General features: G+C 37.0%; 1 protein-coding gene across 1 annotated transcript in view; it reads left to right on the forward strand.

Moving 5' to 3' along the window:
- The window catches only part of PTPRQ (protein tyrosine phosphatase receptor type Q), a 108,704-nt gene extending 94,319 nt beyond the window's left edge, over nt 1-14,385 (forward strand). The window contains exons 38-45 of the mRNA XM_059816157.1: nt 2,973-3,063; nt 4,474-4,550; nt 7,035-7,169; nt 7,282-7,407; nt 9,385-9,533; nt 11,353-11,488; nt 13,938-14,061; nt 14,348-14,385. Coding sequence (XP_059672140.1) covers nt 2,973-3,063; nt 4,474-4,550; nt 7,035-7,169; nt 7,282-7,407; nt 9,385-9,533; nt 11,353-11,488; nt 13,938-14,061; nt 14,348-14,385 — 876 coding nt within the window. The remainder of the gene's footprint in view (nt 1-2,972; nt 3,064-4,473; nt 4,551-7,034; nt 7,170-7,281; nt 7,408-9,384; nt 9,534-11,352; nt 11,489-13,937; nt 14,062-14,347) is intronic.
- The last annotated feature ends 256 nt before the right edge of the window (nt 14,386-14,641 follow it).

The following is a 14,641-nucleotide window of genomic DNA, read 5'->3' on the forward strand; positions in this document are numbered from 1 at the left end:
GCTGCTGTGCCTGGAGATCTCCAGGGTTCAATCTTCGTCCAAATGTGAACACAACCTGTGTGTAAACGTGATGTGAAGAGAATCTGAACCTTGGAATGGATCTGGATCCATGTCTTGTCAGAAAAGACAAGTTTAAAGAAACCATAGGGAGTCACAGTAACTGATGGTGGGCACCACCTAGCTGATATTCAAACTTCTAGCTTTCCAGATGATTCATGTATCTCTCAATACCTTTGGGAAATCAAGTTTTGCTAGTAACTGGCAAATTACTAAAACAGAAATACTTCTATAAGTGTTTTACAATAAGTTCTGTTCATGAATAAAAAAGTGAAATACCTCTGAATGTCACCACAAGACCATAAAAGTACTACAGTAAACAAAGTGCAAATTAATTATTTCGAAGTTTTATGAGTCTGCAAAGAAATATGGTTTCTGTGAAAAATTGTTATTGAATTTGGGAATCCAAATAGTCTTTCCCTGATTCTGAGAATAGTAATTTTGACTGAAATACATACTGATGCAGAGAATTGGTAGGAGGCTCTTGAGCACTTGTTCAGATGTGGAAGCATCATTACAAAAATAACATAATCTGCTTCTCTATTTCCTCTCTACTACAAAGCACCGTACAACAGTGCTACTTCTGTACTAGTTAACTGGCAGGCTAAGACTCAGAGGAGTGAGGCAAATGAGGGAAGTTAAAGTTCACGTGACATGCACATGGTACGGGATCCCATGGCCCCTAACACCTGCAAAATGCCATAGGCATTTCATCTATGTTCTTCCTTCTTGCAAAATTCAATGACAGAAATTTTCTGGGAGAGTTTCAGCTTTCTGAATGAGAGGAATTTTAACATCTCCAGCCTTAGCTGTGTTTTACCATTCTTATCAAATCCTGACAGGAATGCACAGCACTCTACTCTGAGAACAAGGATCTTTCTCTAGGTTCAGTTATAGGATTGGGGCTTTACTTCTCTAAGGGATTTTTGAGACAAAAGGCAGAGGCAACTGAATAAGTAAAAGAAATGTTCCTTAAGTATAGCAGAGGTTGATTCAAAGACAAGGTTTTAAAATAATGAGTGCCTTTAAAGATATTTTTCTACAGTATGTTACAGTCCTTCATTTAGTTTTGTATTTACTTCACGTCTGTTAACCATGTCCTTTAAGATACAGATATAAATGTAAAGAAGTCAGCCGTTCTTTATAAGGTGATTTTAAGTCAGAAACTTTCTTTTTAGAAGGGGTATAATCATCGAGTTTTCATCCCTAGGAAAGATAGATATTTAGAGAGATTTTGAATGGCATGGATGGGATCTAGTCCCTTGTTAATTTTCAAAGGTAGATGAGCATCTAGTTGTTCTCTGCAATTCTTCCCCTAATTAATTCCCCAAGGAAATATGTGTCAGAGCTAGGAAGAGAAGTCAGGTCCCTTGACTGAAAGTCCTTTGCTTTCGTCGTGAAACCATCTTTCCCCTCCTGTTCAGAAGCACCTGCAGTTATATTATTGAGGATATAATTATAGAAGTGAGGTAGTCCTCATGCTAGGCCATAGGATTTTTGTCAGATGGAGAAAGAAACAAATTTCTCATGGGTTAATATTGCATATAATACAGTTCAAGGGTTTTGAGCTCTCTTTTGTATGTATGTCAGACATTATCCATTGTACAAAATAGGATATCAGATTAGATGAATTATTGACTTGGTTTATTACCTCAGTTTTTAAATTATCCCATTTTGCTAATGCTCATGTTAAATTATTCCTCATATCTGAACCCATCAAATAAGGCTGACAAAATATTTGTATCAGCAATGAAAGAAAAACACTGGAATAAAAAATACTCCTACTTTGTCCATTTTTCATTGCCTCTTTCATTTATTTATTTATTAATTTGCTAATAGTTGCCCATTAAATTTTATTTATAGAAGGCAAACCATCTCAAATACCTGGGCAAAAGAGCACTTGAAAATAATTAACATTGAATCTGATAGTAGGGTTATCTGCCCCACTTTTGGAATTAGCTCATGTAGAGAGTAACTGTTAATATTAAAAGACAAATTTGAGGGGATTATTCAGAACAAGTGGCAAAATTTTGTATTGTACTCATTCAAAGTAATAGGTAAATCTCTTCATTTGTATCTTAAGCTAGATGTTGAAATAGACTTGTGTATAACATTTGTCAAACAAAGGGAAAATCTATTGCAGTTAATGTAGTTATTAACTTAGAAATTCTGTCAAAATTATGGCTTTTCTAAGAGTTTTCTATTCCCTTATAACCGCTATGAGATCATCACATTAATACTTTTTCTCCATTAACAAGTTAGGAAGTTGTCTCCACTCTTTTACTCAGCTTTGGAAATCATACCTATTTATGTACACAAACACCCCCATCAAATAAGTTCCTCACTGTGAATGATTTATCCATCTCTGCCCTTCAGTAATAAAACTAATGACCAGTGATGAAACTGCAGTACAACCCAAAAATAACTCTTCCCACCCCTTTCACAAACAGTCCCGTGAACAACAGCTAATTACCAGTTGTCTCAACTTAATTAAATTCTCATCGGTTCTCATGCTGTGGCAAGAACTCTCCCAAGCTACAGGAGTCAGGAAAAGGCATTATTCAAGAATAAGGCTGAGTCAGTAAGGCATGGTAACCAAGCATGTGACTTCATGAAAAGGCAGAAAAGAACTACAAAAGGTGATAGGCTGACTTCATCCAGACTTGTAAAGGTGAAAGTTCATATAAGCTTTAATTGTTCAACTTGACAGCATTGTCTGCAGAACTGCATCTAATGTTGCTAGTGTAGGGTTGACAGTGAGGTGGAATGCTCTCGAATGCTTCCAGCTGTTCTTAGCAATGCACTCTCCTGCAGAACTAAAGAATTCTTCCTCTTACTGGAGTGATTGTGTCATTTTTTGTATTCACTGAAGGTGAAATGCAAAGGTTTGCCAACAAGCATTTATTCCTCTGCAGGAACTTCCCAAGTTTCTTGAAGACCTTGCTTCAACTGATGCTGATCTGCCTTGGAACAGGTCTAAGAATCGTTTCCCAAACATAAAGCCATGTATGTGTGTTTACCGATCAACTCCTCCATTTTGCTCTCTACCTTCGATAGCACAGCATGTATTTGGAATGCAACTGTATTTTTGTTTGATCTGTCTTTGAAATGGCAGAACAATCATGTCCACATTATGAAATAATTTTCTGCCAAGTAATCTGTCTTTTTCATTGTGTTTTTTTAAAGACAGTTTTATTTGCAAGTAGCTTTCAACTTGCTCTCACGAGCTTTAATATGCAGGTGCAAGAAACTGTAGCTTCAATAGTTCCTTAGCTTTGTAATTCAAGCCATGTAGCAAACTCTTTAACATTCTTCCTTGGTGTTTTTTCCCTTCAGTGAGAAGTAATTTTTTTAAACGTGTAAGATCCACATATTTGTGCATTCAGCTACCTCAGGAGCCTGGGTATGCTTTCTTGTGGATATGTGTACATGTGCTGCAAAGGTTCCACAGAAGATCAGAGTGACTGTACGATAACTTATAAGCCAAGGCTAGATTTTATCACAGCAGACAGGAGTCTGTCTCTCTGTACTCAACACTGCTTCATTTTTCAGTTAATAAGACAAGAAATGTCATTATTATTTTAGGCATTAGCTGTGATGTGAGATGGGAGGCATGGCATTCCTTGGTTAATAATGCTACATTCTGTGCTATTAACTTTTCAGAGCAGCTGTTCCTGCTATCTACTGCCTTGTTCAAGGCATACTCTAAGTTACAGTCACTAAAAATTGATATTCATGACACACAGTGAAATATAAACAGATAAGTTTCGTAAATCTTTAACTTTGTATTCTAACTTTTTTTACAAAGTTGAGGGCCAAACATCAAAATTTGGAATGTTTGGTTTCAACATTTACTTATTCACATATGACACCTTTCCTGTTTTTTGTCATTTCTGCATACACACCATGGGCCCAAATTGGAAACCCTCAATCATTATTTTTTTTCTGTAATAATGAGCTTACCTTATGTAAAAGAAGTAAAAGTATATAAAAGTGCCAGGATCTGGCTCAAATCTGTGATCTGAACAGCAAGTACGTAGGAAAGACTGTCAGACCCCTGACCCTGCTGTCTCATTCACAAAGAGGTTGTCTGTGCTAGAACAGCATACCTTAAAGTACATGGGCTACCTTTAGCCAGAGTATCCTCCCATACATACATCAAATTGGAGGTTTAGGCACCTTCACCATTTAAATTAAAAAGTATTATATTATAATATGTCTGGAACATTAAAGGATGACCATACAGTAATGGAAATTGGTTAAATTCCTTTTGTAATTAGTGTTCTACTATGTCAAGTATTGTTAGATTAGCAATAACAGTATTTTTGATTTCTTAGCACTCCAGGAACACTTGTTACATGCGTCTATGGTTTTTGAACAAATCTTTTAGTTAACTAGACTTTATTTCCGTGATAGATAATAACAACAGAGTAAAGCTGATGCCTGATGCTAGTATTCCTGGATCTGACTACATTAATGCCAGCTACGTGTCTGTAAGTAGAAAGTCTCTCACATTTTTACTGTATTAGTTTTCTGGTAGAAGAGGGAGTCAAAAAATAACTTGCGAGAAGAACAGGATTCTAATTTTTCTTTCATTCATTACAGCTGCTGTTGCCGTGGCACTGTTCAAGTGACTCCTGTGGCATTGAACATGACTAGTTAAAAATATGAATTATCCCATTTTCATTGATAAGCAATGATTTTCAGTAATATTCAAAACTGTGTCCAGCAAATTACTTTCCATAAATTGTCTCATACCATTATCATTAAAGACAATAGTGAAACTTCCACTGAGGTCAGTTGTTTAGACAGGCGTTATTTGGTCTCTTGGTTCAGGAGTTGGAGCTATTGTATATGAACAGGACTGTGTAAAGATAACTGAACTGAGAAGTTTCATAGAAATGGCTAATAATTTTGGTGAGCGGGATTGCTATGCCCCTTATTATTTTGTGAAAGTTATGATGGAGGAAAATGCAAATAGGCTTCTTGAAGAAGAAACTAATATTATTTTTCTCATCCTCAGCCTTCTTCCTAGACCTTCCATTTTCTAATTCTGTTCTCAGTAAATTCTTCATTTATATTTTCGTCTCATTTTTATTCTGTTGAAGCTCGAAGTGTGACTTATAGTTATGCATTTAATTTGTTGTAGCAGTGGCTGGTGGTCTCACATGAGGTCAAGACTTGATTTGCGCTAAGCACTATTCAAACACATAGCAAGGCATGCAGACTGTAGTCTAAACAGATGACACAATGGCAAGTAGAAATAGTTATTTCCAGGTAACTAAAAGACGTTCACAGAGAATAAGCAATAGAGCTGAGAGCATCTTCCTCTCTCATTAGCAAAAGCTATTTATTCCCTTTCTATGGAATGTCCTAGTTCTGACAGTTATCAGGTAAGAAGAGCCATTGCACCTTGTTACTTGATGCTGGGACTATACACAGAACCACTGAGGAGACCAGACACCTTGGAGCATGGCCTAGTCCTTACCCTTCCTGTCACTAGCTGACATACCAAGGCTTAGGCAGGGAATACTAACGGCAACTTCCAAAAAGCTGCAGCGAAAGCCAGCTGCAGAGAGTGTTTCCTGCCGAAATTTTTTATGTCTTTAGTGCATACAGGTATCTCACTTTAGGTCACCGTTCATCAGTGAATAGACAACTGTAATGTTACGATTTCTCAGGGCTAAAGCTTTGCCCTTTATATGCTCTCACTTTCCATATTTGTGGATGTGTAAATGTATAAATGCATATAGCTGTAAATATACGTGTGTGTGTATATTTACATACCTATTTTTCTAGGTGTATATACATGAGCATATCCATATAAAGAGAGGGAAAGAGAGGTCTTGTATGTATATCTAACAAAGGGGAACTTGGCTGCTACTTTTATTTTCATTGGTTAAACAAGAAAAAATCAGTAACTGAACTGCGAGCTTTGTATCCCTGAATTATAGTTTCTCACCTCACTCTTAAACTAGGGAGGATTAACATAGTTTCTCACTGCCACCTGTTCTGTGTATTATAGATGGAATAAGTAACAGGCAGCTGTGAATTATAGGGCTATAATTCCAACAAGGAGCTTCGGCAGTGCTATAAACCACTGTGTCAGTTGTTTTGAGCAATAAGTAGAACTCTGTGATAGTATAGACTGCTAGATCTACAGCATAAATTTATTGCTATTATTGCTGCTGTTGTTATTTTAGACTTTCTGTAGTACATAGGAGCTCCTGTAGGGTATGCTTAGTTTCTTTGAGGAAACAGATCCATGAGAACCCATGCACTGACAGCATTTGCACAGGTTTTTTTTACAAACTTCCTTCTCCCCAAGTTTTACATCAATTTGTAAATTAACTAAACAGCAGAAGCCAACACTAAAATAAAAGTCAACCCCTACAGTAGGTTTCTTGAAGACCTTTTATCAGAGATCATTTGTTTGAGTAAGCTCCATCCCTAAGTTACAGCAGGTCCCTGATGGTCACTGGAAGGACAAGGTCATCAGTGTGGTGCGTAGCTTGCACTAGCTCTCAGACTGCTCCTCAGTTGTTACCCTGGCTTCACTGCTCCTTGGCACTATTTAATTCTACTTTGTTGGCCACCTCCTGACACAGTTCTTGGCGGCCTCTGGCTGGATCTGCAGTAAGGCTAATATGAAGGCTTAGATATTTTTAAATGGGAATTACGGACCTGATGTCCCTGTAATTTCTCTGCTAAATGCATTTCTATTAGGATGGCATTTCCCAAACTTTATTAGAGCATTGGTTCATAACTGATCTGCACAGTGGAAAAAATGCCATTACTTCCTGAGGTTTCCAAGGCCATCTGCCATGCAATGATTAGCCAGGCCTATGCCAATTCATTTCGTATGTCTGAGAAGGTTCTAGCCTTAGGCATGATAGCTACAGGCACAACTATCAGTCACATGCAAACCCTTTTTTTCCTTGCCAACCACGATGTATTAAATATTTTCTTTTTCTTAGGGTTATTTATGTCCAAACGAGTTTATTGCAACTCAGGGACCATTACCAGGAACAGTGGGCGATTTCTGGAGAATGGTGTGGGAGACAAGAGCAAAAACACTTGTGATGCTTACACAATGTTTTGAAAAAGGACGGGTGAGTTACCAGTGTACCAATTAACAGCATTTGATATAATTGGAAATTCTGTATGTAGTTTCTGTCAAGATTATAATACAATCATTGTTAATTAGTAACTATCTCCCTGCAGATAAGATGTCATCAGTACTGGCCAGAAGATAATAAACCAGTTACTGTGTTTGGGGATATAGTGATTACTAAATTGATGGAAGATACTCAAATAGACTGGACCATCAGAGATCTAAAAATTGAAAGGGTAAGCCAGAACTGGAAGCTGATTTAATAAAACCCATCCAACACCTCAAAGCACATCAGATGTGCTCCATTCCACCCAACTATCCCTCAGTATTATTCTTTTACTCTTTTAATGCATATGCATTGTACTGCTTGGTTTTCCTGCATTTTGTTTTCATTCCTGGGTTTTTTGGGGTTTTTTCCTAGTTTCTGTCACAAAGAGCTCAGATATGTGGCTGACATGCTATGAAGGGCCTATCAAGGTTACCGAACCTCTGGTCTGGTGGGAGGTGAAGTTTCTATTTGGACACCTCAGTTGTCTTTCTAGAAAGGAGTAATCCTAACCATTCTGGGATCAGACAAATCCCTTTGAATGTATCCCTCTCAGATTAAAGGGCAAGATTCTCTGGTGCAGCGCAGCTGTTTTTCATTGTACCACCAGTTGTATTGGCCTCCACCCCCAGGAGATTCACCCAATATAAATGAGAATCATCAGTATTACTCCCACTCTTTGTGCTGGGAAGGGGGGTAGGAGGTACAGCATAGATGTTCATCTTTGTCATGATCCACAACTATAGTTTCCACTCTTTGGAAAAATTAGCACCCAGCGTTAAATCAGACCAGCAGGTGGGCTCAGAAATCAATCTGGTCATAATGACCCAACATGAAACAGCCTTCTTTTGCACTCCCAACATTGACCTGTGTTGCATGCAGTGCAGCCAGATCCTAGGACCTGAACTTGGCTATCCAAGTACATGCATTACCATCCTGTGGCATGTGCATGTAACAAAAGGAACACAGCAGTTAGGGGATTGTCTCAGTGGTCACCCCATAAGGATATGTTGTGCACATAGTACAGGACAATTCAACGTTTTAAAATGAGTGAGAGAAGATAAACTTTTTTCAGCTAAAATAAGACATAGAGTAAACAAGATTAGAAAAGGGACTATTCAGAGTAAAAATGCATGCCAGCAAAATGCAAAGTCATCTGTGTTGACCAGGGGGAAGCTGAAAAGAAAAGAAAACAAAACATAACCTGAATTGACTAAGTGATCCATTTACTATAGCTGAACTACCCTGCACAAGAAGTGATGTCCTTTGTAAGCATGTCATTCAATGTGCCATATTGCTGGCTTTAAGATTGTATTTCATCTTCCATTCATAGATGGATGGATTCTTGATGATCTTCCAGTGAAGGTGAAAAGCATATGTGCTGCAAATCATTCACAATTATTGCCATATTGCATCCAAAGTCACTTCTCTTTTATTTTTATGTTGACCAATTTTAAAAATATAGACCCAAAGCAGTTGCTACACATAATTGTTCAGAGTTGTTCAGTGTTTCTTGCAATATGAAAAGAGCAAGTGGTTCATTCAAAATAAATTAAAAAAAAAGGAACTGGTTCATTACACAATAGTTGATTAAACTGTGGTACTCCTTGCTACAAAACAGGCCTTTGGCATGATCCTGTGCTTTTATTCTTATGTCCTTCATAGTTCATTTAGATATCAGATCATAACCTGCTCTTTTCTTTGACTTACTGTTGCTGCTGGTCTGACTGAGAGGGCATCAAACACTTAGAAAATATATCCGTGTTTACCAACGTATGTGTGTTTGCCTTCACTACATTAGATCAGTCTTAGAATGGTTGCTTTTTCCTAAATAAATTTGTCATCCCAGTTCACTAAACTTCTAAACAAGCTATAGAAACTTCAACCTGTAATCTACAAATTACACTGATACAGCGACTGAAGTCAAATGGAGAGTGACTGCTGAAGTCATTAATACTTCCTGAAAGATGGACTTGATGCCATCTCTCAAAAAACCTGCCATAAGATCTGTGCACAACAAATTACCCTTTGATACAAGTACATCTTATAATTATTATGCTATTCTGACTTTCTTTTTTACATGAAATTGCTGAGAAGGTTACATGTAGCTTTCTGGATCTTCAGTCACAATTCTTCTGCAAAAACTGCCTTATTTTATATTTTTCAGCATGGAGACTGCATGATGGTGCGGCAGTGTAACTTTACTTCTTGGCCAGAACATGGAGTCCCTGAAACTACTGCACCAATTATCCATTTTGTAAAACTTATCCGTGCAAGTCGAGCGCATGATAATACACCGATGGTGGTTCACTGCAGGTAAGCATATTCACCAAATCATTGTTTAGTATCTTATACTTTCAAGGGCATATTAATGCTCAGGGAAGTTGCCAGAAGAACAACAATGAAAGCTGAGTGCACAGGTATGGTTCTAGTATGGACAGCAGTGAAGGTTTCTCCAGCAGTGCTCCTTAGTCCTTTCCAGGAGGTAAAATGCCAATGTGTCTCTGTTCTTCCATTCTTGGAAATCCCATTGAGGTGATGTCAGTGAAATAGTTACTTCAACAATTACCATAAGGTACTGCTGGATTTATCTCAATTTTCCTCTTTATCCTAAGAAGAGGAATAGCAACTGACATGTTGGTTTTAATTACTTCTATTATAATTATAGCTCTTCTTAAGTAATAAGTATTAAAAATAGTATTTAAAATGTACATGTCACATATCAAGAGGAAGAAACTATTTGGGAGCCACAGAGAATGACAAATAGGAGTAAGAGTTTGCATATGCCAGATTTCAAGCTTGGATGCCTGCAAACAGCTAGAATCTATATTTAGGCTCTTAAATAAATGGTCTGGTGGTTAGAGTCATTCAGCTGTCATAGTTCCCATTGATTTCATACTCAACACCCTTAAACTGCTATTTCAAAGAGTAAGTGTGTGGGGAAGGCTAAGTCTTCAGGAAGGTGGTGAGTGTGTCTGCATTTTATATGCAGGTCAGTGTTCCCACCGAATGAGTGGGCACATTCCAAAATAGTGATCTGAACTCAGAGGTCTGCAATTGATTCTTTGCCTCATTCTCACTCAGTGTGAGTCTGGAAATATGTGGAAGGAAAAGCTGGGTTTGGTGCTACAAATCTCTTCCCTAACTGATAACTTCCAGTTTGTTATGCATGGGAGTTCTTTTTATTTGTGTTCACTGTCCTACAGGTGCCATCCACAATGGGTCCTAAAGCCTCATTTTATTTCATATCGTTGCCATTGGCAGTTTGACATTTCCCTCTACTGCAGGGGCCAGAGAGACTATTACAGGAGAGAACTACACAGTCTTCATGTTTTGAGGACACTTATGTGCTCTGGGGCCCCTCTGCGATGAATCCTATCCCCTTTTCATAATGCAGATACTTAAAGGGGCCAGCATGGGCCAGATACCCCACCTGTGCTCAAATTTCTGATGGTTATGAAGTAGCATTATGTGTTCTTATATCCAGAAAACTCATTCATTAATTTCTGCCCGTTAGATCTTGCTGGTTCAAGAGAGTTTTGCTATACATTTACTGCTTATCTGCAGTGGTATACTTTGCATTTATTACACCAATTGCAGAGAAGTCTGATAGTGATTTTGAGAAAATCCTGTTCATTTTCAAACCTTTAAATAAAACAACACTAGCTACCAGCGTGTCTTGCCCACTCATCCTCCTTTTAAAAGTATTTTCTTCAAATGCTTTGCTAGAACACATGTTGTTTTGTCTTAAATATCAAAAGCATCACAGAATCCAGGTGTGATTTAAAAAAATCTTGTGATTTTTTTCCTTTGAATTAGTGCACTCTAGAAAAATCACAGAAAAGCTGTAGGGTCTTTTTTCCACTTATACAGGTTTGGTTTAGTTATATCTCATTTGTCCGATGCAACCCCTTGTAAAATTAAAATCAGAACATGGCTCAAATCCAGATTTCATTTGATCCCATTCAACAAGGAGACACACACACACAAAAAAAAGTAGATACAGAAAAAGATTTAATTTTTTCTGTAGTTTTCACAATAAACTTAATTTATTCTATAAATATTCTACAAAAATATTTTATACTAAAAAACTGAACATAAAAACTTTATTTTATCTTGTGTATTATGTTTGCAGTGCTGGTGTTGGAAGAACAGGTGTTTATATTGCACTTGACCATTTAACCCAACATGTAAATGACCATGATTTTGTGGATATTTATGGACTTGTAGCTGAGTTAAGAAGTGAAAGAATGTGTATGGTACAAAATCTGGTAAGATTTATATATTTATCTATTCTGTTTTCCTGTTGTTAAAAAGTTAATCATCTGGTTGCCTACAAAACAAGACTAGAAAGCTCGTAACAATTGGACACCTAACACATTTTCTACCAGATCCTGCTTCTATTTGGATTTCAAGCATTGTGCAAATGTATGCTTTGTATCTATTTAAGTATATTTGGGGAGCAAAGTCTTGACAAGTGCTGAAAAGAGTGCTGACATATTTCATTTTTAGAACATAAATCATAATTTCTCAGACTTTGAGAAAGTACATTTCAAGTTTTGGGTGAAGAACAGTTGTTAAATAAAAACTGGATTTGCTCAGGCACTGCTTAATTTGACTTTATTTTCTACTTAACTCTATTTTTTGGTGTATGTGTATGTAGCATAGTCCTCCAAACTTTTAAATATTCATTTACCTTTGACCTCATTAATGATTCCTTGGTTCTTTTTAAATTGCTTCAGATAAAATAACACATATGGATAGAATTAAGCGCAGTCTTCAGAGTTTGCAGAATCAAGTCAATGGTGGGTTTAGAGTCTAAAAAAGTGCATTTCTGGCAGACTTAGTGAGTGTGGATATAAGTTAGTGATGGCCTGCTGGTAAGGAAGACCTCTGCTGTATCTGGAGATCTGGGCACATGTAAAGGAGTAACAGCAGAATTTAAAGCTGATCCTAAATGCCCAGTGGAATGAAAATCCACCTGTATTAGCATAAGGCTTCTGGAATAAGCCTTCTGCAGGCCAGATCTAACCCAGGGTTGCTGCCTGAAGCCTTTGAGTCTACAGCATGAGTTACCAACTTCTCAGTATAGGTGAGCAGTTTCAGGATAAACTTCCACATGACTGATGGATTTAAACAGATTTTAATGTACAGGGACTGTTCCATTAGGAAAGCAATTCTGCTGTTCTATGTCATGTCAGAATATACAAAAAGTGTGTCAGAATGTATGAAGAGAGGTTAACATCTCTTCAGCAACTGCACTTCAGATTTTGTGAGACCTTCTGTGATACTGTGTCATGCTGTTTCTTGTAAGATGCTGTCTGATTACCAATTGCTTTCAGTTTTTCCTTTTGAAGTCTTGGTGCAATTGCCAGGACTTTCCTGTGATGATGAATTCTGGGAATACTTTTTTTGGTTGTTTTACACCAACCAAGCTAAAGTCCACTGAAATGTAAGACCTTCATTCTAGAAATCCATATTTGTCCAGTGGATCTGTTAAGGTTTATCATCTTACCAAGTCAACCACAAAGGCTAGTTTGAAGTAATGCCATGTTACTGCTTCAGTAAGCAAGCTATTGAAAAGCGTACTGGTACTGTGTACTTCAGGGGCCTGTGAAAGTCTGTTTTAATTACCCATGCCTCTGGAGCTGTGACCCTAAAACATTATCCATGTAAGCAAAATTCTCTTATAAATCTGAGGCACTTGGATTGAAAATTGAAGGCAGTTCTGAAACAAAATAGCAATTATTGAGCAGAAAAATGACACTAATGTATTTACCCATGCAAAAGTCAAGAAGTTAAAGTCATTTTGGTCATCTCCATCTGGAGATGTTCAAAATCCATCTGGACAAAGTCCTAGGCAATGTGCTTTAGCTGACCCAGCTTAAGCAGCGGGAGTTGCACTAGGTGATCTCAGGAGGTTCCTTCCAATCTAAACAAATCTGTGATAGTGTGATCTGCCTCGTTTTCGGCATCTACATACACAGTACTTCTCCTACATGAAGATACACTTAATTCATTTATTTTCTTTCTATCTGTTTTCATTCTTTTATTTCATTCTTTATTTCATTCTTACATTGTCTTTTTAAATTTTTTCTCTTTTCAGCAATCATTACCCAGAATTACTTTATGTCCTTGGAAGTGTCAGATTAACTTTAGTTGCCCACTCTTTGCATTATAGCCTGTTAAAAGTGATGCTACAGTCTAAGAAGTATCACTAAAAATAATGGGTTTTTTTGCTCTTAGCAATGGTGTATGCTCCTAGAACATGTAGATTTACTTGAACTTTTGCATTTGAGTGCACCCTGCTGGTTTTCTCAATGCTAGAAAGAGAAAAATTTTCTTATCTGAATATTACATTCATGTGCTTCAGTTTCTTCAGTCTGAATCTAGTGGCAAAAAGTAATCAAACAACTTTTCATAGAAGAAACCTTTACAGAAAATTGTGGAACAGCCTATTAGTCTCAGTTATGATTAGTCTAATTTCATATATCTTACTGGGCATAAGGATTAACATGTTTTGACAAATGTTAACGCATTATGCCTCGTAACGAATGAAATCAGATCAGGCATATATGATACATTGAAGTATTGAGATTGCTGAGTTAAACTGCAGTTACTTTGAGAACATCTAAATGTTATATAAAAAATTAAAAAGTTTTTGGGTATTAGAAGTACATTTTTCTTCTAATCAAACATCTTTAAATTCACATCTTATAGGCACAATATATATTTTTGCATCAATGTGTATTGGATCTGTTGACAAGCAAGGGAAGTAGTCAGCCCATATGTTTTGTTAATTATTCAGCACTGCAAAAGATGGACTCTCTGGATGCCATGGAAGGTAAGGAGATACAGACTGTCACAAATATTATTTTTTCAGAGCAGGTGCATTGACTTGTCCAGACTAAGAAGCAGAAACAAATACTTTGACATGTATTTTCTGGCTTCAGAAGTGTAATTTTCTAGCATTTTGCTGCCCTTTAGTCTCCCTCATGGTAATAGTCATTGCTCAAGATTTCCATTTTTTTCCCTGCAAGATCTTTTAAATTCAGCCACAACAGTTATCTGCCATTAGTTACTATTTGTTTACAAGGTAGGTTAATGTAATCTGTCTGTTTCTTTTGTAGGTGATGTGGAGCTTGAATGGGAAGAAACTACCATGTAAATACTAAGACTAAATATTAAAGATATTGAGATTCTGAAAGTCAAAGTTATATTTTTCTAAGTACAGGGGCCAAAGTGAATTCCCCTATTTTGATGATTAAAACAAACACAGATGATTGAAACAGCTCTTCTTCTATCAATGTGCCTTCATAAATATGTTAAAGTATTTTATTCAGATCACCGAGCAATAATGATTTAGAGTAGTTTTGCACAGACTGCACTTCTGGTATTATATGAATACTGCATTCAGTATGTAT

Source organism: Gavia stellata, chromosome 4 (assembly GCF_030936135.1).
Source record: "Gavia stellata isolate bGavSte3 chromosome 4, bGavSte3.hap2, whole genome shotgun sequence".
NCBI lineage: Eukaryota > Metazoa > Chordata > Aves > Gaviiformes > Gaviidae > Gavia > Gavia stellata.